Source organism: Columba livia, chromosome 1 (genome assembly GCF_036013475.1).
Source record: "Columba livia isolate bColLiv1 breed racing homer chromosome 1, bColLiv1.pat.W.v2, whole genome shotgun sequence".
Taxonomy (NCBI): Eukaryota; Metazoa; Chordata; class Aves; order Columbiformes; family Columbidae; genus Columba; species Columba livia.
In genome coordinates this window covers 26520714-26544599 of record NC_088602.1, presented here as the reverse complement: position 1 = coordinate 26544599, position 23886 = coordinate 26520714, and the positions used below count along the sequence as shown (strand labels likewise).

Here is a 23886-nt window from a genome sequence, read left to right as displayed (position 1 = left end):
CTTTAAATTCAATGACATTAAAGTACTCAGTTAACCCACATCTTCACCTTTTGTCCTCCTTTTTTGAAGGTACCTGGTTTTGAGTATCTTTTTAATACTTGTTTTATTTTAATATCTTAGATTTTTATTTTTTTTAACACAAATATATTTTGTGATATAACTGTTATATCCTTGCCATAGCTGTCAGCAGCACTTTAAATCACCCCATTTGGTTCACAAGACTCCTGATGTTTCCATATAGGCATTTCAGTTCTTTGTTTTACTGATAACTCATTTGACTGCTAGTTTAGGAAGAATCTTTTCACTAATTATATACTGTAATTGAATATCATTCCTCTGTCTGTCCAGAGATATTCCTTTATCTTTTGCAATGTCTTCATGTGTTTAACTGCCCTCCTCCTGTGTACTAAAGCCAGACAAGAAGATTACAGTCACTTCCAACTGTCTTCTCTTATTCCTCAGTTTAAAGCTCTTGTCTTTTGTTTCAGCTCCACTCCTAGGAGGCCATTTTCTCAGATATTCTGGTGGAATTGCAAGAAAACCAGATTTTATTGAAAGGGAAAAATCAAAATGGCAGCACTTTGAATTTCAAGAAATGGCTGCATATCAAATATAGTAGATACTAACTTGAATTCCTGCCAAGTTTTGAAATTTCCTTTGTGTTTCTTATAAAGGTAACAGTGACAGAACTTAAAATAACATTGACTTCCAGAAGAGCGTAAATAAATATGAAATGAATAGTGAGAGGTTTAGGTTATTTTTTTTTCTTTAAAAAGCATTTTCTCCCGTATGTTAAGATGGCCATACAACTTACAATTAGTTATTCTAACTAGTAACTGAATAGCAACACCATGGTTCACACATACTTTTGAGATGGCTGGAATATTTATACAAACAGGAGGTCTGGAATAAAAATAAGTCAAGAAATTTACATCTTCTTTTGTCAAGTTAAGTAAAAATACATAATAGAAAAGTGACCTTGACTTTAGCACTTCCTAGTATGAGTGACAGTTTCAAAACAGAAGAGAGATATATTAACTTTAAAATAAAGTTTTTTTAAAAAGAGCAATTACTGGTATGCTGCAGCCTTTCTCTACCTTATTACTAGCAAATAAGAATGAAGAAAGAACCTTTTTTTTTTTTTTTCTGATACTGTCCCATTTATATGAACAATAGCCCTTTGTGTTTAACAATAGGTAAGGAACAACAACAGTAAAATCACCATTCTCTCCGGCTGTTTCTGTATATCATGTAGAAGTTGTTTTAATCTAATGTATATTGTTGCATAATATCCCCAGGCACAGGCAAGTAAAAGCTAAAGCTGTACAGAAAAGCCAACATTTTAAATGGGTCTTGTCATTAATGCTTTATTAATTGCCCCAGGCAATGCAAACCCAGAGCTAGGCAAGCTATAACAATATGACACTTTAAGGTCAAATCCAATTCCTGCTGTGTTTTATGGAGTGGGCCAAATATTGAGTTAACAGCAGGAAAGAACAATTTATTGGGCTTTTCTCCATCTCCTGATTATCTGATCTAAATTAGATCACTTAGGTTGTTTTTCTCCAAAAACAAAACACCTTTTGTCCACTCAACTTCAAAGAATATTTGTTTGTTTCTGTTATAACAATAATCTCTAGTAACATCTACCTTTTATTTAAACTATACCAAGTGTACTGAATATAAAGAGAAGAAACATAAAACCCTCTTTGTCCCTACATAAACCAAAATTCCATTAATGAAAATGCACATTTATCAGTTTATTTAATGTATGTGTTACCTTCACATCTGAGGTATCTCTTTGGCTGTTCCTCCAAGACCTCGCTACTGAAGAGAAGGTTCGATCTGGGTGGTCAAATTTGCCATCATTTGCATTTAGAAAGAATGTTGTAAAGGGCTCCTGTAGTCAATGAAATGAAGACAGATTAAGAAAACAGCAGAAGGAATCAGGCAGCAGGTTTCTAGCAAAATCCAAATGACTTTTGCAGATACTTCATATGGACAGAATTAAAGAAAAATATGGCACCTCATAGTTGTATCTATGCATGGGTATCGGTACTGAATATCTTAGCACATTTGTTTGCACTAACACATTTTGCACAAACAAATCTTGAGTTCTGGCAGGAAAGGTTATTTTATATATTCATTCTTCCATAAGACTAATTACCCACCAGTGGCCGACCTTTGGAGCTTAGTTCCAGTTCATGACGGTTGCCTACTTCACTCCAACCATTGTAAACACTCTCTCTGTTATTTATATTACCATGCTTTGTTTACCCCTTGTAAGATGGTATGTCAAAAACAAATCTTGAAAAAATCCCCTGCCTGGATTTTCCTTTTGTTTTTATTTAATTTGAAAGACCTCAGGAGGCTGCATTTTGCCTCACAGTGGGCAGAATGTCTGTATGGTCATTATGAGGCTGACTACGGTTGCAGGATATCCAGCACTAGCATTACTTTGGGGCAGAGGTACAGAAATGAAATATTTTGAGTTTTAATTCTGTGAATTCTATCTGAAATCACACTCCCAGTACTTACTAAATTGAAACATATATTAACTTTTGGGAAGGAAGTGCTCAAGTCTTGGACAGTCTGAAGAACCCATGTTTATGCCATTGCATTCCACAGCAGGGGATGGGTTAACAGGGGACCAAATCCGTAATTTGACAGCAGAACCTGATTAGGAAAATCACTGCCAACTCCCTGTGTTTTCTAGCACCACTCCATTAGCTCTCTGATTCAATTAATATTTGGCAATATGTTCACACGGATGGAAACCACTTCTTCCTCTTTGCCAAAATCTGATGGGGAATGTTTGAAAAATAGTCCCTTTTGTTGAATTCACACCCAAATTTATTTCCTTGTATGTCCTGATCACTTGGGAATTTTGTTAATCAAGGCAGTTCATAATCACCAGATCATGACTCTTATTACAGTATCACACATCTACTGCTTGAATTTCAATTTATACATCCTCTATTTCCTTTTCTGAAACTTCTGAGCTAAGCATGGAACTCCTCCATTAATAAAGAAATTTTAAGGGAATTATTTCACATTATACAGTTTGTGTTTACATTACCCAGTATTAAAGAGGATTGAAGTAATTAATTTTTCATAGCACTTAACAACAACTAAAATTTACATAAGGAAAGCATGGATGCAAAGGTAGTGAAAGAATCCAAAAAGAGAAGGAAAACAAAAGAGGGAATTCAGACTCCCAGAGACCATTCTTTCACTAATCTTTACTCTGCATGTCTTCCAATTAATCTTTTCTATCATCCACAACAGTCAATACAGGCTATTTTCTTTCAAATAAGAGAAAAACTCTAAATTTCTCTTTCTAAAGGGAAAAGATTATTTTTAAACAAAGACAGTACCTGAACTTTCAATGTATGTCAATGCAAATATGGACTGCTTTTATGTTAATAATGCAAGACATTCTGCTGCTAATTGAATGGTGGAGTTGGGTTTTGGTGTTTTTTTTTTTTCCTCCATGTCTTTTTTTTTTTTTTTTTCTCTTAAAACATTGTGGATTTATATTAAAAAGATATACTCAAAAGAATATGTAACAATCTAAGAAATATGCTTTCATCAGTGCATTTATTCCAATCAAAAAATCCTAGTATATATTAAATAATTATCTAAAAATAATTAAATAAAAATTAATTACAATATCATTTCTCTCTGGAGGACTCTGACTCTCATTGCAAAATTACTTTGTTTACACTTGTGAATATTGAAAGCACATGTGGCAAGTGAGGAAGAGGTTTGTAATTTGAACAGAATTTTAAAATTTAATAGAAACTCAACTTGATAGCAGCATAAAAGTATCATAATAAAATGAAATACTGAAAGAGATGAGTTTTTCTGTGTCTAGATTTTACAGTGCTTCATATTGTGAACTTCATGTGAACTATAAATGAGAAAGGGCATGATTCAGACCCAGAGCTAGCAAACAGAAAACAACATATACAGTAATTGGATTATATTAATTTATCCTAAAATTCTATTAATATTATAATTTTAGCATTAAATTTACATAATTTCTATCAACATTAGAATTATTTCAGTTTTAACTTCATTGCTCCCCCCAAATTTCTGCATATATTTGCTTTAGCAATCTTTGCAAATTACGCTATTTTTCTGGCTTACCCACACTGAAAAACACTATGTGTTGTTGATCTGAGAATAAATAATTCTGTCTCCTACCAAGCCCTACCTATCACTTTTTTTCTTTATAAGATACATGTAATTTGTTGAGAACATTATTGAGCAGCAGACTGTGGGTCACTGCGGAGGTTCCGGAATCAGAAGCAGTTGATGGATTTAAAAAAAAGCAGAAACCAGAAAAATGATGTAATTACAATAAATTATGTAAAAATATTAATCCAAAAGTCCATGACAACATTATTTTAAGCATCTGAGACAAATATACAAAAGCAACAAAATTCATAATCAAGGATTAAACTTTTAATAGCTGAGCACTACAGGGTGCCCTATTATGCTATCTTGCTATGACCTGTTGTGCCTATCTTTTTGGATTTTTAATCCTTAGCAGAAATTCAGCTTTCACGTGCTTTATCTCAGACCTCTCACATAATTTTAAGGTAATTTTTATTCTCTGGAAAGTCAAGTGCTTATATTATATAAATACAATCCATATCTGTACTCAATATACTCATTTAAATACTGTTATTCTATGATACCGATTACTGTCATTTCATGTAAAGGTTTTGTTGCTGTGAAAGCTAGAAAGCTGCACAATGTTTTCATTATAACCCCATCTCACTTGTTCCTCATATTGTGAATAAAATTCATGCCTTGTTCACTGCCAACGGGGAGAGAAATAAATTTGTGGGGTACTTGATTATGAGGAATACAAGCTTGAACTGTGGAAACAAGAAATTTTTCCATTCAACAGCATTTCTCTCCTTCTGTCCCCTTTTAACAATGCGTACTCCCATTTGAATGGGAGTAGGGGAGGGAAGAGGAAGGGATGTGTCATTCTGAGACATTTTATGTCAAACAAAAGTGTATTTTCAGACATTTGTAAGGGGAGAACAAGAGAGTATTTTGTCTGATATATCTGTGACGGTTCCGCGCAGACCTACCAACTAGGAGACTTGGGTTCACTTTGGTTTACAAGAGGATTTCAAGTCCTTCCCACCTTTGAATCTCACTAAAAACTGGTTTATGCTCAATCAGACTTGACTCATAATAAATCCAGAATTTCACAGAATCACAGAATGATTGGTCTTGGAAGAGACCTCTGAAGATCATCTAGTCCAACCCACCTGCTAAAGCAGGTTCACCCAGAGCAGATCACACAAGAGTGTGTCCAGGCAGGTCCTGAATGTCTCTAGAGAAGGAGACTCCACAACCTCTCTGGGCAGCCTGTTCCAGTGCTCTGGCACCCTCAAGGTAGAGAAGTTTTTCCTCATATTCAGATGGAACCTCCTGTGCTTCAGTCTGTGCCCATTGCCCCCATCCTATCATTGGGCACCACTGAAAAGAGTGTGGTCCCATCTTCTTGACCTTTCTTGTACCTTAGACAAGTACTTAGTTATTGTAACAGAAATTGGAAACAAATTATTTTCTACAAACTTCTTGGCCACAATGTTAAAGAATGTCCCTCTCTAATAGTGGTCTTTGTTTCAATGACAATGTAACTGATTCACATAAACTCAACATCTCTGACAGCAACTTCTGAGAGCATCCAATTGTACCATATGTCTAGCTTATTTCACCTAAAATTGTGAAAACAAGGATATTCATATTCAAGACAGAATTATTTCTTTTGTCTACTTTTCTGTTTTCTTCTATCTGCTTTTCAGGTTGGAATAAATGGCATTCTGATGTAGCATGTTTTGTTTAAACTATTTTTACCTATTGCAACTCAAAAATTCACTGACCCACATGGAAAGCACGTGAAAAAAATTACTGTTGAACCAGCTGGTGAGTTCACCTATCCATAACCAACAGATATTTAATTTCATCAATATAAGAATGGAATTGTGTCAACAGAACAGTGCATCACTTTCCAGGATACCTTTCATTCTGTTTGTGGGAGCAAACCTGTGTGTGATATTTGATCAGATTTCCTAAGGAACAAGTCAAATTTCTTGGGTTTAGATCTAAAGAGGCACAACGTGCAAAATGTTTAACCATGGTTTGATATCAGTAACAGCTCAAAGGAGAGGAAGGCAACATTATATGAGTCACGATGTCCTCTCTTAGTTTTTATCATCATTATTAACCTGACTGAATGATACAGTAGACTTCCACATACATTATCTATCTCTGTAAAACAGTTATCTATCTTTTATTAACCTACCCCTCAACTTAGAAAGAAAGCTGATCACTTTTGAGAATCAGTTGATTTTGGATATAAACCTAACTATTTAGAGAACACACAGGATTCATTTCTGATTATAGCATTAAGTATTTCTAGGCTGTGGCTCAGTTAATTTTCTATGAAGCTAGTTAGAGGATTGGTTTTTGATGTTTCAGAATTTTAGCATGATGGAGTGGTCTGAAAATGCACAATGGATTAGTTTAAATAAACACATACAGGTTAATTAAGAATTATCATTTCAATTTGCATAGGAGTGTGTGCGTGTACACATGTATGTGTATGTGCAGGGGGTCTGTACAGAAAGAGGGAGAGTTTCAGAGTCAACTGTATAATCTTCAAAAGTGACCATAAACAATCTGATACAGGGTGTGGTGAAGCTGAATCATTACTTATTCTGAAACTGCTTTCCATGCCCAGATTTGTACAACCAGCTCACAGAAAATACCAGCAGAAGCTTTGCAGATGCACTAGTAGCTCACAGCTTCAGTTAAGGATCACACCACATTCTATTAAGTATAATGGAAGGCAGAAGAATAACAAAAATTAATAATAAAATTATTACAGTTGCTGTAACTATCAGTAGCTTCAACATATTATATGCTAAGCCACTGTCACTTTTTTGATAACATAATTAAATAGGTCACTTTTAAATATGGATTTTTACTGGACATTCTTAGTACACAAAGAACTCAAGAGAAAACCATACCATCAGTGAAAAATGTACTAATGACAAAACAGAGGCAGAGACTGATGATATAAAAATCAGTTAAACAGGACAAAACTGAAGCTAAGGCATAAGGTTTTTTTTATAAACGTAGCCTGACATGTCAGGTGAAGGAAAGTAACAGAGGGAAATATAAGGCAGTAGGGAGCAGATTATCACAAAATTGACTCAGAAATATATTACAAGCAATGTTTTGAAGAGAACTGACAGGAACCAGATTGCATCTGTCAAAGCAAGATTCAAAAAAAAATTTAAGGTTTTGTGGCAATTACACAACTCTATATATACACACTTCAGAATGGCTGAAAACTTCCTTTCCTATTGAAACTACTGTTCCATCCACTACAAAGGTCTAGGCATGTAGTTTCTCCCCACCAGATCCCCCAAATCCCCATTACTCCATACTATTTTCTTCTGCTTCTGTTCAGACTAACTCATTCCAGTATACTTTAGGTCATGGCTTTTTTGTTTGCTTGCTTGTTTATTTTCTCGCCATTTCTCACTTTTTTTTTCTTTCTCTTTTCTTTTACTCTTGTCTCCATGCAGCCTTTTGCCATGATTTTACTTTCCAGTCCTCTCTCTCACTCTCAGTTTGTTATCACTTTCTACCAAAAGCTCTGCTGTAACATGTCTCTTCCCATGAATTCTCTCTATTTAAAAACAAACAAACAAACAAACAGAGAGCACTTTTCTGTCTGAATCTCTGAATTCCTTATTGTCACTCATACCAAAACACTAGCTCAAAAAATTCACAAGCAAGAAATTCGACTTCGACTCCTAGAAATCTCACTAAACCTTATCTATCAACTTCACTGGCATAATCTTCTCCCTTAGGATTTTTCATCCTTTCTTTTGTATCCAAAAATATTTATCTGAGAATCACTATGACTTTATTATCTCCATAGCTATAATCTTTTCTTGTCTCTATACACACTTATTTTCAAATCTTTATTTTGGGTTTCCATATGCAGCCTTATCTGATCTCATAATGTTATTTCTTTTACCCCTTCTCTGAGCTTTAAACTTTCCCCACATCCTTCTCCCTCTCATTTCTGTTGTCTCCTCCCACTAGTGATTGCTTTTCTTTGTTGGCCACTCCTATATACATAATCTTTAAAATATCTGTCTATGTGTAACCTCTTATTTAAATTCTTCCTTCATTGTTTTTGCCTTCTTGACATAAGCAATCTCTTCCCTGGAAAGCACTGTTTTTCCTTTTCTGCTTTCTATTCTCACAATATATTGTTTGCTCTAACGAACATAATTTGTCAGGTCTATATTGCAAGGTCATCAAGGCAGAGACCTTGTTCTCTTGCTCTTTTAGGGCAGAAGAGAAAGAGAGCAAGAACACCTACAGTATCACATAAATAACAGTAGTAAAAACGACACAGCATTAGGCTAATACAGGAAATGAATACTCCTTGGTGTGTTGTACATTCAGGCTGTAAGCAGGCTATCAGACCTAAGAACTTGCCAGCTAGCAAGAGGGCATCTTTTGTTGAATCACAGCCAAAATTAATAGATAACCATGCAAATAAACCCACTGTTTTAATATACTTTAAGGCAACAAAGAAGCACATGTGAACCACAGAAAATATTCACAGTATATGAATAATTTAGCAACATTTGAAAAGAGTACAGTGATCACCCCATATAGGAGTGTAATCAACGTTTAGTTTCCCACGGGTTAAGAAGTATATCCTGAACTCATAGACACATGAATTCTTCCCTTCTGAGCAGAAAAACAGGAGGTCTAAGGGAAGCTGAGCTGAGTGAAAACTCAAATCTCCAGCTTTGTGGGGCTCTGCTTTGCTGGTTGTGTGCAGAACATGATTGGAACACACCTTATGTGACAGATTTTTATTGGCAGGGTGTAGTTTATGATCAGTAATTACATAGTGACTTAATTTTTCATTAATTCAGGTTTCTCTGTGAAACTTTAAGTCTCTCATCAACACTTATTTTTCTGTAATTCATTGTGTTAACATGTAAATGGAATTATTCTATCTTTGATGTTTGGCCCCCTTCCTTAGATCTGATTTTGAAGACAGGATTTAAGCATGGGGTTTCCAAAACTGAATTAGGAGTTTCAACTTAGAATCTATATTTTCACATTTCTGAAAACCATAAGTTATTAATTAATTGAGTAGCATAGTTCATTTGCATAAAACATTGCTCCATTCTGCTTTAATATAAAACTGATTATGTAATTCCCCTCTCAATCTCACACAGTTTAATGTGTTTTTTTACAAAAGATTTTTCTTTAATATTGTATCTATCTGTCCTTTGCTGAAAATAATAAAATAATATATGAGCAGTATCAGCTTTCTGTATTGCTAGTGCTCTTTTGTTAGATGGATTTACTTTTAGATGGATTTTCTTCATTGTATGTGTCTAAATATATTTCAGATTTTCTGGGTAGGAAGAAATCACTATAAATGAGTTTACACAGTATATCTAGAGAATTTCTTAGATTTTAAGGTAGGGAAGACTGAGATTTTGATAGCAAGGTACTTTCATTAAAAAATTTTAAATAGCGGAAAGTAACAGAAGAGATGCTGTAGATAAAGACATTAATGAAAACCAGGATTCAGAAATACTTACAATACGAACAAGCCAAGCCAAAGTAGAAGTAGATGTAGAGTAGTGGGTGTTGTAATGATAAGGTGGAGTCTGATCATCTTCCCATGTCTCATACCGTTCTGCATAGAAGACCGCTCTCTTTGGGTTCAAAGCACCGATGGGCTGCAAAGGGATAAAAGGTCAATATATTATCAGCTGAAGGGCAGCACGTCTCATATGTCATAGGTGTAATTCTGCATTAAGGTTCACTACATAGGAGAATCTGCAACCAAATTATTCTGTGCTGTATAATCCTTTCAGATCGCTGTAATCTTAGAATTTCTTTCCAAAGGCTTTGTGCACTAAAAGTCTTATGACTTTCCTTATTTTAATTGACAAATGTAAGTGATCCACATCTGCAAACTTTCAAGACCTTCTTAAAGTATGAGTTGTTTCCCAATTAATTCAGCAACATTGATCTGGAAATAGACTTCTAAAACTGCATTTTAAATGCATTGAGGCCAAACTAATATTTCTGTTGCTGCCATTCACCGTAATCACACAGCTAATGAAAACTGACTTTTGCTCACACAGGATACTTTGTAATGCATGGTTCATGATGAAAAGATTTCACGCGGAACTGCTGATGGTGTCTGGTGATCCTAAGCAGAAATACTTAAAAACATGCATAGTCTTGCAGGACTGGATGTACTTTATGACTGAACAAAGACAGGTTTTACTGAGCAAAACAAACAAGTTTTGCACTTAAAAACAATAGAATTTGGAAACCATTCACAAATTCAAAGTCCATTCTGAACATACTTAACAGACAATCTACACAAATTAGGTAAAAAAAAAAAAAGTAAGACAGTAGTAAGAACTGTTGGTTTGGGCATGTCTACAAGACATACAGGCTTTTCTGTGGTCTTTTTAACCCATTTTGGCTCATTTTTTTTCAAAATGGGTTTGTTATTGTGTGATATAAAAGTCACTGGGATAAAGAAAACACAACAAAAACTAACTAAAATGTTGAAATATTTAAGTAATCTCAAATCTGTTTTTCTAGGTAAGACAGTAGTATTTACTATCTATCTGCAAAGAATCTTCAGATTTTAGCTTTTCTAGTAAAATCAACTAAACACAGAGTTAATAATTAGAGGAGAGCACACTTCTACACCAAATGTTTGTATAAATATTTATTATAATTTTATTATAAAAAATTTGCAATTGGAATTTTAAATTACTATTAGAATTTTATTAACCAAAAATTAAGACCTAGCATTGATGTTATTAAGGGAATTACAACTTGAAAACAGACATATACTCAAGGACTTTGACCGTTTTAAAAATTCTAACAAGTATTCTCATATTTCATTCTGCAGCACAATTTTTCTACTGTGTTAAAATACAAAGTCATTTAAAATAGAAATATCAAATCAGTGTGTTTCACTGAACTACATATATAACCGAGCAATTTTAAAGCTACAAGTATTTTATTCCTTCAGTGCTATTTTTTTTTTGAAATGGCTGTTAAAAAGGCTGACATAGATGATGTTGTTTTCCAATTTTACATATTACAACTTGTTTTTAAATAGCAGTGTTTGATGAACACTTACATTTTAAAACATTATGATTTTGGTATTTTTTTCGTGAAACATTCTGGGTGCTTAATTCTTTGCTGTGTCATGGAGATGTTAATAGCTTTCTCATACAAGTAAAATGTATGAGTAATCCCTAAGGATCAATATTATCTGATGCAGATTGCACTGCAAGACCTCACAAAACATTATTGAAAGAGAAGTATGAGCCATTCCCTAATGCTTTCCAGGCTTGTTTCACAACTACTGAAAAAAAAAAAAATAAATATTTTCATTTTTCTTATACTTGGTTTCGTTACACATCCTGCCACTGCCAGGAAATACACTGGCATTATTGTAGCCTATATGTTGTTCAACCACTTCCTTGAAAGAGTAACTTATTAAAAGGCTCTTTTCCTATTAGATTGACAAACTGTGCAAATATATGTCCACTTTTCTAAATGATATCACGGCTCTGGGTTGCTTTGGGGACTTCACATGGCTTGCCAACAGCGCCCTCATTGAGGTACTGCACATCCATTTCTCTGGCAGAACAAATTCCAGTTCCCAACTGCACATTTCAAAAGTTAAAGCATAACTCACACCCCAGTCTGTCAACAGCAAACATTCACCCCCTCTGAGAAAGAAACACAAAATGGCAGACAAATCGGTGACATTATATTTTGTAATGGAAAACCACCCTGAGAATACGTCTCCCTTCCACTGTGACAGTGCATCTCACTCTACACTGCAGTGAATTCTGAGGCTATGAAAGACAGAGGCGTCATCTGTCACAATATTATTGTGCATATATGTTGGAAGACACAGTAAAGAAGGGATATGGTGATTAATGCACGATTGAAAATCAAAACTCCAGGCCTTTCAAAATATATTTGAAGCTGATCAGATATCTTTCATCAAATAAGCTATGTGTTCTCATTCTTCACTGTAAATTGATTACAATAAAAAGAACTGTGAAGCATAACTGATGCTCAAAAATAATTAAAAGGTATTTTATTTTATAGACTAGTAAAATTTTAATGATGGTTTAACCCGTAGCTTTAAATAACCCTTTAAAAAAAGTAGATATCTTGTTATCTTTAATGAAAAAGGTACTTTCTCTTAAGAACTTGACAATAATTCTCCAAAGTCACAAAAAACACTAATGTAAATGCACTATCATGTTTTCTAAGTTCTTCAGGGAGAAATGTCATTTCAATTTAGAAGATAAAATAAATAAGGTTGTAAAATGGTGCATTCCCTTTTTCATGTAAAAATGCCCACACAAGTAGCTAAAATAATCTACTTTCAGAAGACACATGTTCAATTTATTCAATGATAAACCTGAAAAGCTGTATTCTGAAGATTACTTTCATCCTCATCAATATTCTTTTCAGAATTCAAATCCATTTTTCTTTCAATTACTTTAGGGTTCATTTGAAGAAAAATGTTGAAATTTGCTGAATAAAATTGACTTTTTAAGTTGAATACCATGAGAGTCATCTCTCTTCTTCCATGGTATGGAAATTTCCATGTGAAAATCTCTGGGAAGAACCTTTTCTGGGAATTACCCTTCCTTGTCCCAGAGAGAAGGAAAACAAGAAAGAAAGAAGGAGATGAGGCAGAGCTGGTCTTCAGCTGGAAAGTCTCACCTGGACTTCTCATGACAGATCCTGGCCTGGATGAACTAGTGACCTGAATGGCAGCCTGGCATTCAGGAGACACAGGTTCATTTCTGGCATTCCAGGAAGATTTCTAGTGCTCCCAGGTAAACCACATGGGTATGAGTATACCTTCCTTGTGTATTCCAGGTGTGCTGCAAATCCCTGAGCTAGCTCTGGAGGGGCCTGTGTGTGAACTGTTTATGCCGAGGTGCCAACTGGACTCTCAGCAGCAGTGCAGCTGTGACAATGCAGCACTGCGTGGGACGAAAGCTGGGAGCTTCCCCGGCTCACACACCTCTGCAGCTTCTGCTTCAGCATCATGTCACCCTCCTCTGGCCACTGGTTGAAGAAATACAAGGAATACCTAATTCCTATTATTTTCTGTGCAGTAATGGAGACCCCTATGTGAGCCACTTCTCTCCACATTAACAGTAAGGACTTATATCTCCCCTGATGTAGGAAACCATACACATCGAAAATGCTAAGGGAAAGTGCTCAAATCTCTCAGTTTTTTGCTGTGCAACTAAAAAACTTGCTGATTAACTGCAAACAGATCAGTTTGTGTGTACCAAATGACCAAGCACTTTCTGAAAGTGAAAACTTCTATCAATAAAATAGCACAGAGTAAATTTGAAGAGGTCTGCCACTGGTTTACATAGTGTTTTTTAAATGTCCACGTGGCAAAATGCTGTTACCCACAGAAACAGTCAGAGCCCATCCTTCAGTAAAGACATGCATTTTCTGTAAGTACTTTAAATCTCAGCTGTACAAATGAGCAGCTAACCAAGTTTTTCTCTTATGTGTCCTGCTCAATGACAAGCTCTGCACTAATGGTAGTCTCTTACATTTCTTGTGTAATGTGTAGGGTATATAGAGTTTTGGTCACTTTTGCACAGTGTTACAGTGCCATTCTCAGTTCAGAAAGCCAACTACTACAGTTTTAATCTGATACTATGGCTCTAAAAACAAAGACAAATTTTATTTATGGATCTATTTCTGTATCTTCACGTAATGGAAGAAAATAATTTTATTTCCATTTCAGTGAGGTTCTGCTGCTGTGCAAAGTAGTTAAAATGACTTGCACAGACAATACAAAGGCAAAGCTCAATCCATGTACTATATCTCAGTCCAGGACCTTAACTATAAGACTACTAGAGAAACAGAATTTAAGTCAAACAAATTGTACTGCACATCAAATAAAGACTTCTTTCTATAATGCTTTACAAAATGCTTTTTCCAAACAAACCATTTGTCTTTTTATTTTAAAAAGTCCTCTGTAAGGACTCATATTGAATAATATTAACTTTTCATAAAGTTGCTTTATATCATATTCTTTAATCCAACCGAGCAAAACAACTTGCTGTATGACAATGTCTATTCAGCCATTTTACTTTTGATATACTGAAAGCTGCTGTTTGAGTTTATTTTATGCTTCTTTTTCCATTTAAAAATAAAGTAAGTATTTACTTTAACATTAAAAACACACTGGTATTCCTGTCATTCTTTTTTATCTGGCTAATCTCTTCAGACATGTGGCCTTTGAACCAGTGTATTGTCAATACATCTAGTGTTTATATCCACTGGACATGTTATGTTAGCTCATGTAATATTTACTGTTTTGCCAGCTATCTTCGTAGAACTACATTCTCTCATGAGAGCAGAACTGAACATAGCATCCTATTTATCCAGCCACTGAAATACTCTGCTTATCTTGACTATAATTGATGCAGTAGCTACCTTATCTATTTATATCTCTCTTTTTTTTGGTGGGGGGGATGTACTGTGCAAAATTCTCCCTGGATGCAAAAGGTATCTTGAGCATGGCTTTATGTGGCTGTGGCTAAATTCAGACTGAGCTTTTCCTGACTGTTTGCTTTTTTATTAAACAAACAAACAAAAAACACAAAAAGACCCAAACAAACAAACCTAAGTAGGACATCTTAGGATGGGACTTTCAAGTTTAAAATAAATTCTAATTTTATCCAAATTTGTAAACACCTTTTCTTCAGCATATGAGTTATCAAATATAAGAGTTCTGGCAGATTCAAAGTACCAGAGTGTCATGTGGTAAATGTACTTTTTATTTAAGAAAATAAAATGTTTAATTATGTGGCTTAAACCAACTAAGAAACAAACTAATTTTTCTTCTGATAGTAGAGTTGCTTGTGCTAAAGAGATAATTCTAAGTTACAGAAACTGATTTCATTTTTCCAGTAAGCGTGGCTCTTGCTAAGCCCATAAACTCCATTCCACAGCATACACGTTTTTGGAAGTATTAAGTGTGGTTTGCCTTGAAATATTCACACTTCGATGCATTCATTTGCATTATTACATTTAGAAGCCTTGGGGCTTTATCACTTCCTTTTCTTGAAATGGCACAGTAATAAGGAAAAGTGGTTATGCTTATCACCACCCGTCAGTCAAACACCTTCTATATTAACAAAATATAATTTTTTCCACTCAATGAATGGGCGTGTGATGTCTCATACACATGTCAATAGTAGTAGTACTTTTCCTGGTGAAGAAATAATTTTATTTAACAGGATGTATGACTGGAAGTAAATGAGGAGAAATTCTCATTTACACTTTAATGAGCAGGGACAATGCAGTATGTCAAACCCATGCATTCACTATAACTTAGGAGTAGAAGTCATGCAATTTTGCACAAACAAACCCTGTCACATTTTAAGTGTGTTGAAACCCAAAAAACCTCAATGTACCATAAGAAGCTGCCTACACCTTTCCTGTACTAATGTTTAATACCATAGGTATGCTTCCAAATGAAATCTCTATAAAGAAGAAAATAAGCAGATCACCTGGTGGTTTCATAGTGAAAAGATAATCTATGTATCTATGACAGCCTCTTTCATTAGGTTTTCATCCTGTCAAACAATAAATATAACCTTTAACCTTGTATGTGTAATGAATAAAACTTGAGCCTACACTGTCTAATCAAATGAGAGGTCCAATATATCCTACTGCTACGGCACCTTCCATGCCCATGGGCCCTGGTTTTAGATCTCAAACTATTATATATGTAAAAGTGAAAAAAAAGCCTTGATAGGGGAATTTCCAAATACTTCAAGCAAAGAGCAGAGGAATTTCCAAACTCATTTTTAAATATAATTGTTCTGCAAGAATAAGCAACATTTGGATGTAAAAGTACCACAATAAAGAGTGCTACAAGAAAACAGAATAAAATGGAATAGAAGGAAAGGACGAGTTACATCTTCAAGATGGCTCTGCAGAAATGTAAATATTTAAGTTTGAACTAAATGCAAAAGGCATATGTTTTACTCTATCATTGACATTGTAAGCAAGCCAAACACATCTAATTTCATTTCCACAAAACATATGAATTACATCTGCAGTGCATGTTCAATTAGGAGTTGTGATATCACAAAGGTGGTGTATCATATTTTATACAGAAAGCCTAGGAATAAAAGATGATAAATTTGACAGTGGAGATTCGCATGAACTTTGCACAATAACACACAAAGTAATTACTTTAAAAGAGGTTAGATGTAGTATCAATATTTAACTACTAAACTTATTTTATATCAAGGAAACAAATCATGATAGGTGTTTTTACTTTTAATTTCTTTGCTTTTGTGGGCTTTTACCACATATGCAACAGTATATAGAATTTTAAATTGTTTCAAAAGATTGTTTGAGCGGTATTAATCAGTGAATATTAAGGACGTAGGCTTTGTGAAACTTAAGAAGGGCAAATTTGTGGGAAGACAGAAGGTCAGGAACTGACTAAGGAGATTTTATCCATCAACAGCTTAGTTGGAGGTTCTGATTTGCCATCAAATTGGCAGGAACGTTTCTCCATTGCAAGGCAAAATCTGACAGAAGGAAGTAGCTCCTCAAGGAAAGGAGACTCCGTGTGCCTGCCCCAGAGGTCTGGCTGAGGTTTCATGGCACATCCCAGTTCAATAATGGGAACAATAAATCACCAACTCCCCCTTTTAAGCATTAGGCTACTCAGGATTCACCTCCCTAACAAGAAAAGAAGGGGCTTACTTACAGATACAGGATAATATCAAAAATGGAAGCAGAATTGCCAAGGAAATGCTTCAGATACATTCTGATTTTGAAGATTTTTACTGTTAATGCATAAATTGAAACAGAATGCAAGTAATGCATAACAGCCAAAGTGCACAAAGTAAGGCATTTCAAATTAACTGGCCACTGACTTTTACAAAAAAATCGTTAATCTATATTTCCTCTTAAAATCATTGTGAAATGAAACCTATCAGATGTTATTACAATAAACAGTGGAAAAAAATGAGAATTACACCCCTTTTATCCTGAGGGATCCCGCAACACTTTACAGATTGCACATGTGTTTTCTCACACATGCATGGGATAAATGCAGCCCAGATCTCACCAAAAAGGAAAGACTATTTTCCTGAACTAGTTGTGTGTAAGTTTTTTTTAGTGGTCAAAAATCTAGCTTTTCCAGAGGAAACCACTGGTAGCTTTTAAATAGGAGAATGCAGTTATCGAATTGGGTAAGAAAATGTCCTCGGGCAAAATACTGATGTGCACATTGCACAGATTCTTGAAGAAACATAAATAACCAGACACTTGATTCTACATTTCCTTTCAAGGGAGAGCGCTACTAGGCATGCAGTGATACTTAATAAGCTATACAAGCACTAATTCCATAATGAGTTGTTACTAACTCATGAGGAAAACCTATCTATTCACCTATCACACCACTTCCTGTAGCAATTACATACTTTAATAGGCTGCCATAAAAAATTTGGATTCAACCAAAACTAAATACCTAATGAAGGACTCATGAGATGCTGTCTAATCTTGCTGCACTTCACCACATGCACTGCTATTAATACTAGAAAGAAGTGAATCTAAGAGATTTTGAAAAGTGTAAGGGTTTTAATGAAAGGTTTATCACTATAAACAACTAAAAACCAGAAATATTTTTATACATGCTGGGGAACAAGCCAGTGTAAGATGTCTACTCATCTTTATTTAACTCATCTCTGTGGATTTTCTTCTGTTGTTCCTGGTGACAATTACAATGGTGTTTATATAAGTGAAAAAGACACCTGTGAAACATACCTATAATATTGTGAAAGGTCAGAAGTTCTACACAACAGTACTGTCTTAACCAATCTGTTTACACCTGAGGCATACTGTGAATGCAGTTTAATTTCTGTTTTTATTTACTTATTCATTTATGTATCTAAGACAAGAAGAGGCACGGGGGGAGAGAGAACTTGGGTAGCTCTACTATTATGCAATCAAGTCCAACTCAACTTATTTTTGAAGCCTCACAAAAACAGGTGGCTAGGAATGGTTACAATACAACTGGATGTACTGCAAGCACACTCTTTCCAACAGTGATATGAGAATGTGAGATACCCAGGGTGGGATGTCTCCATTGCTGCTCGTGATGTGTGTTTGCAGGAAGAGGAGGAAAGAAAAGCAGCCTTAAAGGCAGAAGCCCCACAAACTCATCCCTGAGCAGCAGAAGGAGGGAAAGCAGGGGCAGCACAGGCTTTGGGCGTCATTTTCTCCTCTCCAGTATCATTGCTAAAGTCAGCGAGTGACAGTCTCCTGTGGTTTTGAGTCTCATTTAGCTTGTATGAGCAACTTCTGTCTCCTGAGTGAGGAACTGGCAAGGATGCAAGGAAGCTGTCATGGCCAGACAACAGAAAACTCATGCTGGGGATGTTGCAAGGCTTCTTGCCTTCACTGGTAATAAAACACATACACTATTTTGGTTGGTAGGAACCAGGAAAGATAATTCCTACAAATCAGTTTCAAACCCTGCTTCCTATCTTTATTCCAGTTGGCCTAAAGTAGAGCCCCTCCAGATGTTGGCGAGGAAAACATCTTCTATGCTTGGCCAGGAAAACATCTTCTTCCCAGTTTGTTGGCACAACTGGAGTACCAGAGCTGGGTATAGATGGCAGTCTGGTGCTGTTAGAGAAACAAACACTACGAACTGTATTAGTATAATGCACTAACTTCCCAAGACAAGTTGGAGGGCAAAAACCACAAATAATAGGGAACAGACACTCTAGGGTCTAAAATACAAAAATACTTGTTTACTAAATAATTATTAAACCAAAAGGAGGTGGTGCAATTATACTACTTGTCTAGGCACTGCAAATCAAAGGGGAAAATTAGCCCAAGCCTTTTTTTCCAAAGGATCAGCTTTTATAAACTAAGAGAGATAACTAATCAGGTCAAGTGCTCTGATGCACTCATGATCTGTAAGTCAGAAGGTACGGAGGAGTTGCAGGTTTGGAACCAGACCAGTCATGGACACAGAAGCAGCATAGGGTAGAGATTCAGTACGAACCGATTCTAAAACAGAAAATGCTATTTCAGACTTTTCTACCTTTAAGACCTAACTTAACCAGACTATGAATATAAAACAAAATCTTTTCCTGAGAGGGCTGGCTGTCTTTAACAGAGTTGAAGCATACCTTTGAAAGATCTCTGAAGTTGCCTGGAAGGGTCAGGTCTAACTCTTCAGATTCATAGTTTGTTAAAACCCATGGAAATACAGGGTATTGGTTCAGATCATTGTACGTTCGTCCTATTAAGAAAGAAAATGTTTTAAGAATTAGGAAATACCGTTTACTTTTCCAGCTGAAAAACAATCTAGTGGTTACTTTTGTTGCATTACATGTTCCCAGTTCGCACCACTTGACAAAATCAGGTATAAATCTTCCAGACAAAAGTAGCCATTTAGATGTACTTATCTTGAATCAGAAGTCAATATAGAAATCAGCATAATATAAAGAGCACAGTATCTTTCAAACTAAAACCCATTATATGCCAATGAACACTTTCTTTTTTATTTCCATGAAGCTATTTTCATAGCATGAATGTTGAAATTTAAAGCCACTACAGTATTATTTTCCTAGCAACTGTATGCAGTATCATTATCTGGCAAAGATTATATAAGAGTCCAACAGCAAGGGGCTAAATTTGAGGTTTGCAAACCTAGGTCTGTCCTGCATAGAGACCATATTAATCCATTGTTCCCCATGGCTCTTCTTCACTGAAGAAGTGCTGAAATGTCACTGCAATAGTGGAATCAAAATGGAGGAATTCATGTTTGCTTTAACACTATTTTGTAACCACTTTAAAAATTAAAACACATTTCTTCCCTCCTCAAAGGCAGAGCGCATTGTCCCACACAACTTTCTCCAAACATAATGAAAGAAACATTGCTACTACCCCAGCAGCTCAAATATGCAAAAAGCATCTTCAGGTAGAGTTTCAAAAGAACAATCTGCAAGTGAAGTGCATTGAAAATTATGAATTCATCACCAGGAAAAGTGTTCATGGCAAAGGCTGTTATTTCTGTGTCAGCTGGTATTGAGCAGTATCTAACATTTCAGTGATAAGGCAAATGAAGTTGCTCAGTAAAGAACCATCCACCATATTGATTTACGGAGAGCCACACAAAATGCAACATACGTCTTAAAAAACCAAATCAGGTCATAAATACATGTGTGTGTGTATTTATATAATATAATTAGCAGACTGAAATAACCCAGGTTAACAATTCCCAGTCCTGAGGCAGATTTACAGCCCTGTCTCACTAACTGCTTCCTTCCAGATTCTGGACAGATTCCTGGGGTACAAAACTCAGTACAGGGAAACACAGGCTTCCTTGTTCTGAGTAGAATTTGCAATTCTCCAAAAAAAATCAGCTCTGCTTTAATGAAATGTGAAACTTTCACTGCTCTACAAACACCTTGTTTTTTCAATAGAAGTTGATGAACAAGAAGAGTGTTTCTATTTTGTACCTAGTTTCACTGAAAACAGGAAAAGCGGACATTGTTAATAATTGTGTGTCCTCATTTTTACATTTTAAACAAATTCATGCACACAAGAATATAGAAAAATAATTTAGGTACAAATACAACTTTCTTAAAAAAGCAATACCAGCACTGTGTGCCACACTCAAATAAAGATGGATAGAAACAAAAATTCTTCTTTAATATTAATGATGAATTAATGTCAAACCATTATTGGATGGAACAAGAATTTACCAAATATTTGAATCAAGAAATACATTAGAATTTATCTGTATGAGGGAAGGAAAGAAAGGTACTCTCTGGCAGAATACCAATTCTAATTCTAATGCTGATTTCTTAAGGGGGGTTCTCTATGTCTTAAAGTAAGACACTCTGCCTTATTTTCTAAATCTGTCAAATCAGAATACTATTTTCCTTTTTCGCAAGGAATTACTTACATATGATTAGCAAAGGTTCTCAAGATTGTAAAATTTAAGGTTCTATAAAACATGGCCTTTATAAAACTATACCTTTATACAATAAATGTTTTTCTCACCATTAGAATCCTCAATTAAGTTTACAGGAAAATGTTCAAAAGCTTCAATCAAAGAAAGACATTTGTGCCTGTGTAGAAAGCAGGCTAACAGAAATTTGTCATTCAGGAAGAGAATGAGCAAAGTGACTGCAGTCTATTACAAAGCATAAGCAAAAGTGATGATTCTTCAGAATCAAAAGTTTTTTGGAAAAGAGTTCACAGTAATAAAGGCCTTCAGTTGAAAACACTTTATAGAAACATTTGGAAATGTAAGAACATGCTTTTGCAAAATTTTGAAAGGATATTTAGGGTTTTCAAAAATTACTTCTCATTTCAAACTTGAAATTTCCCATATTGAGATTCTACTTAATTTGTATGTTCACTTCATTCATTTTATTTCCATGTCAACATTTAGTCAACAAGATTTTGATGTTTTACTCCTATCCCAGATGGGAAAATCAATAAATTTGTGAATAGAGCAAGAAAAAAGCAATCCCAAGTCTAGCTGCTGCACACAAGGTCTCCTTTGCTGTGTGGTTTTGATAGGTTACTTATAATGTGGACACATGAACAAATTATCATTTGGAATTAGGTCCCTGTCAGGACACTGCATTAACTCTTGTGTGAATATTTTTAACCCACAATGAGAACAATTTGAAGCAGCTTATCTCTCATTTTAGGTAGAGTAAGTTAAAAACAATGGAGTCTTAATGATTATTTATTTAGTAAATATAGCCATAGCCTTGTGAAAAAATAAACAAAATATTTAACTCTCTCCTACTTTGATATTTATAAAACATGTTTTATTTATGAAGAGATTAGCTACAAAGAATAGCTAATAATTTGTTTAGTAAAAAGTTAATTATTTATTTTTCTGAAATAAATAATTTTCTTTTTAATATAAACAAATAAAAATTACTCAAGATGATGAACCATAATTCAAATTATGAAAGGAGACCAAACCTACACAATGAGATAAGACCACACATCTGTGCTTATCTGAGTGGAGGACAGTGATCTAGGCCTATAATGGGATTACAAATCCCTAATTCTAAACATGCATAAATATTAGTGCTTTAACTTTATTAGGAATGCTTTCTTGATCAGTTTTGGCTTTGCAATGATTATTTTCAGAGTAAAGGCAGCAGATGAATATATTTAGCCATCTCATCAATTATCTGGTACTTCCAGCAAGATTTGGTTCTTTCTTTAGCTAAATAAATATAAAACATAAACCTGTACTGCTATTGGTTGTCCCTATACCTTTTCAGAAGCTTCAGATTTTCCCCCAAGTAGGCTTACAGAGATTAATATTAAAGGCTGAATATTAAATATTGCAGGCCTATGACACTAATCTACTTGAACAATAAAACTGAGGCATAGCAAATGAGATCTCAGAAATACTGAATATGTTTCTTCATTAAAAAAAAAAAAACTTTTTAATTAAACCATCCAATTTAATGTTTTTATATGGCACTTTAGTTTTGAAGGTAAAGTGAGCTAGAGACAGCTGACAAAGAAATTATAACTGCAATTCCTTGGTGAAAATGTTAATGACAGCAAAATATTGTTTAATTAGATGATTGCAGCATCTGGATTAACACTCTTTAAGAGCGATGTTCCTGTGCTTGTCTGCTTCTTCACACTTTGCAGACATTTTGTCATCTCTAGGTCATTAGGAAAGAATTTTTAATGATTTTTCTAGAAGCAAGTAGTTCGAGTTACATCTAATTAGATGACAATAATAAGCCCAACACATGCAGTAGCTAAATATATACATAATTAACCAGTGAGGGCTTGTACATCACAGAGTAAAAAAGTGGAAAATGCTAAACAGGCAAAAAAAAAGAAGGAGGGGGAATAAGTTCGTCTGAATTTATTACCTGACTGAAGATGTCATATTTTTTCCACAAACCTTTAAAAATAATCCCTTTCCACTACAAGAAATGACTTACAAAAAATATGGATATAATTATTTTCCACTTCTTTTAAAAGCTGTGGCAGGTAGGATTAAAAAGAATTAAAATTCCATGAAATACAAATGCAAACACATATTTAATATACTGCAATTTGAAAAAAAACAAAACAAAACAAAACAAAAAAAACCAAACATAAATTAGTTAAATACTGAGAAATAGATTTGAAAACTAGACTTCTAACTAAAATAGTGGGCACTGCAACCACATTACAAAACTACTTGTTACCACTCCTCCCGATTCCTTTTGCTGTGGTGGGATTATTTTTAAGTACCTTTTTCAACAATCTTGCAACTGAGAATATTAAAAATTACTGTTCCCTATATCAGCCAGAGGGTTCAGCTGACATACATGCTGATCACAAGCAATATGGCCTTTTCCTCTGTGTCCGAAGAAAGGACAATTAGGATAATTATAGCTGCTTTCAAGCCTTCAAAGCTAAAGGATTCCTGAGAAGGGAATAGGTAGGAGGAGGGGGAAGGTGGCCAGGAAGGCTTATGTCTACACAACCAGGACAAAAACCAGGAGCACAGAGAGTACAACACTGAGACTGATTGATAAGTAGCAGAGTGCAGTGTTTACCTTTGGGAGAAAAACCCAGGGCTGTAAACATGATGAAATATGCCTGAGTCAGAAATGAGGGCAAGAAAGAGGTGAAGCCCTTGGAAACAGAAGAAGGAGGTGAGAAAATAGTTGG

General features: G+C 34.9%; 1 protein-coding gene across 13 annotated transcripts in view; it reads right to left on the bottom strand.

Annotated features, from left to right (window-relative positions):
* Positions 1 to 23886, bottom strand: part of NBEA (neurobeachin) — a 490360-nt gene that overhangs the window by 67096 nt on the left and 399378 nt on the right. For all 13 annotated transcript variants that reach the window (XM_065051668.1, XM_065051676.1, XM_065051716.1 and 10 more), the window contains 3 exons: positions 19353 to 19465; positions 9684 to 9824; positions 1781 to 1900 (listed from right to left, as the gene is read on the bottom strand). In XM_065051668.1, the coding sequence (XP_064907740.1) occupies positions 1781 to 1900; positions 9684 to 9824; positions 19353 to 19465 (374 nt within the window). The remainder of the gene's footprint in view (positions 1 to 1780; positions 1901 to 9683; positions 9825 to 19352; positions 19466 to 23886) is intronic.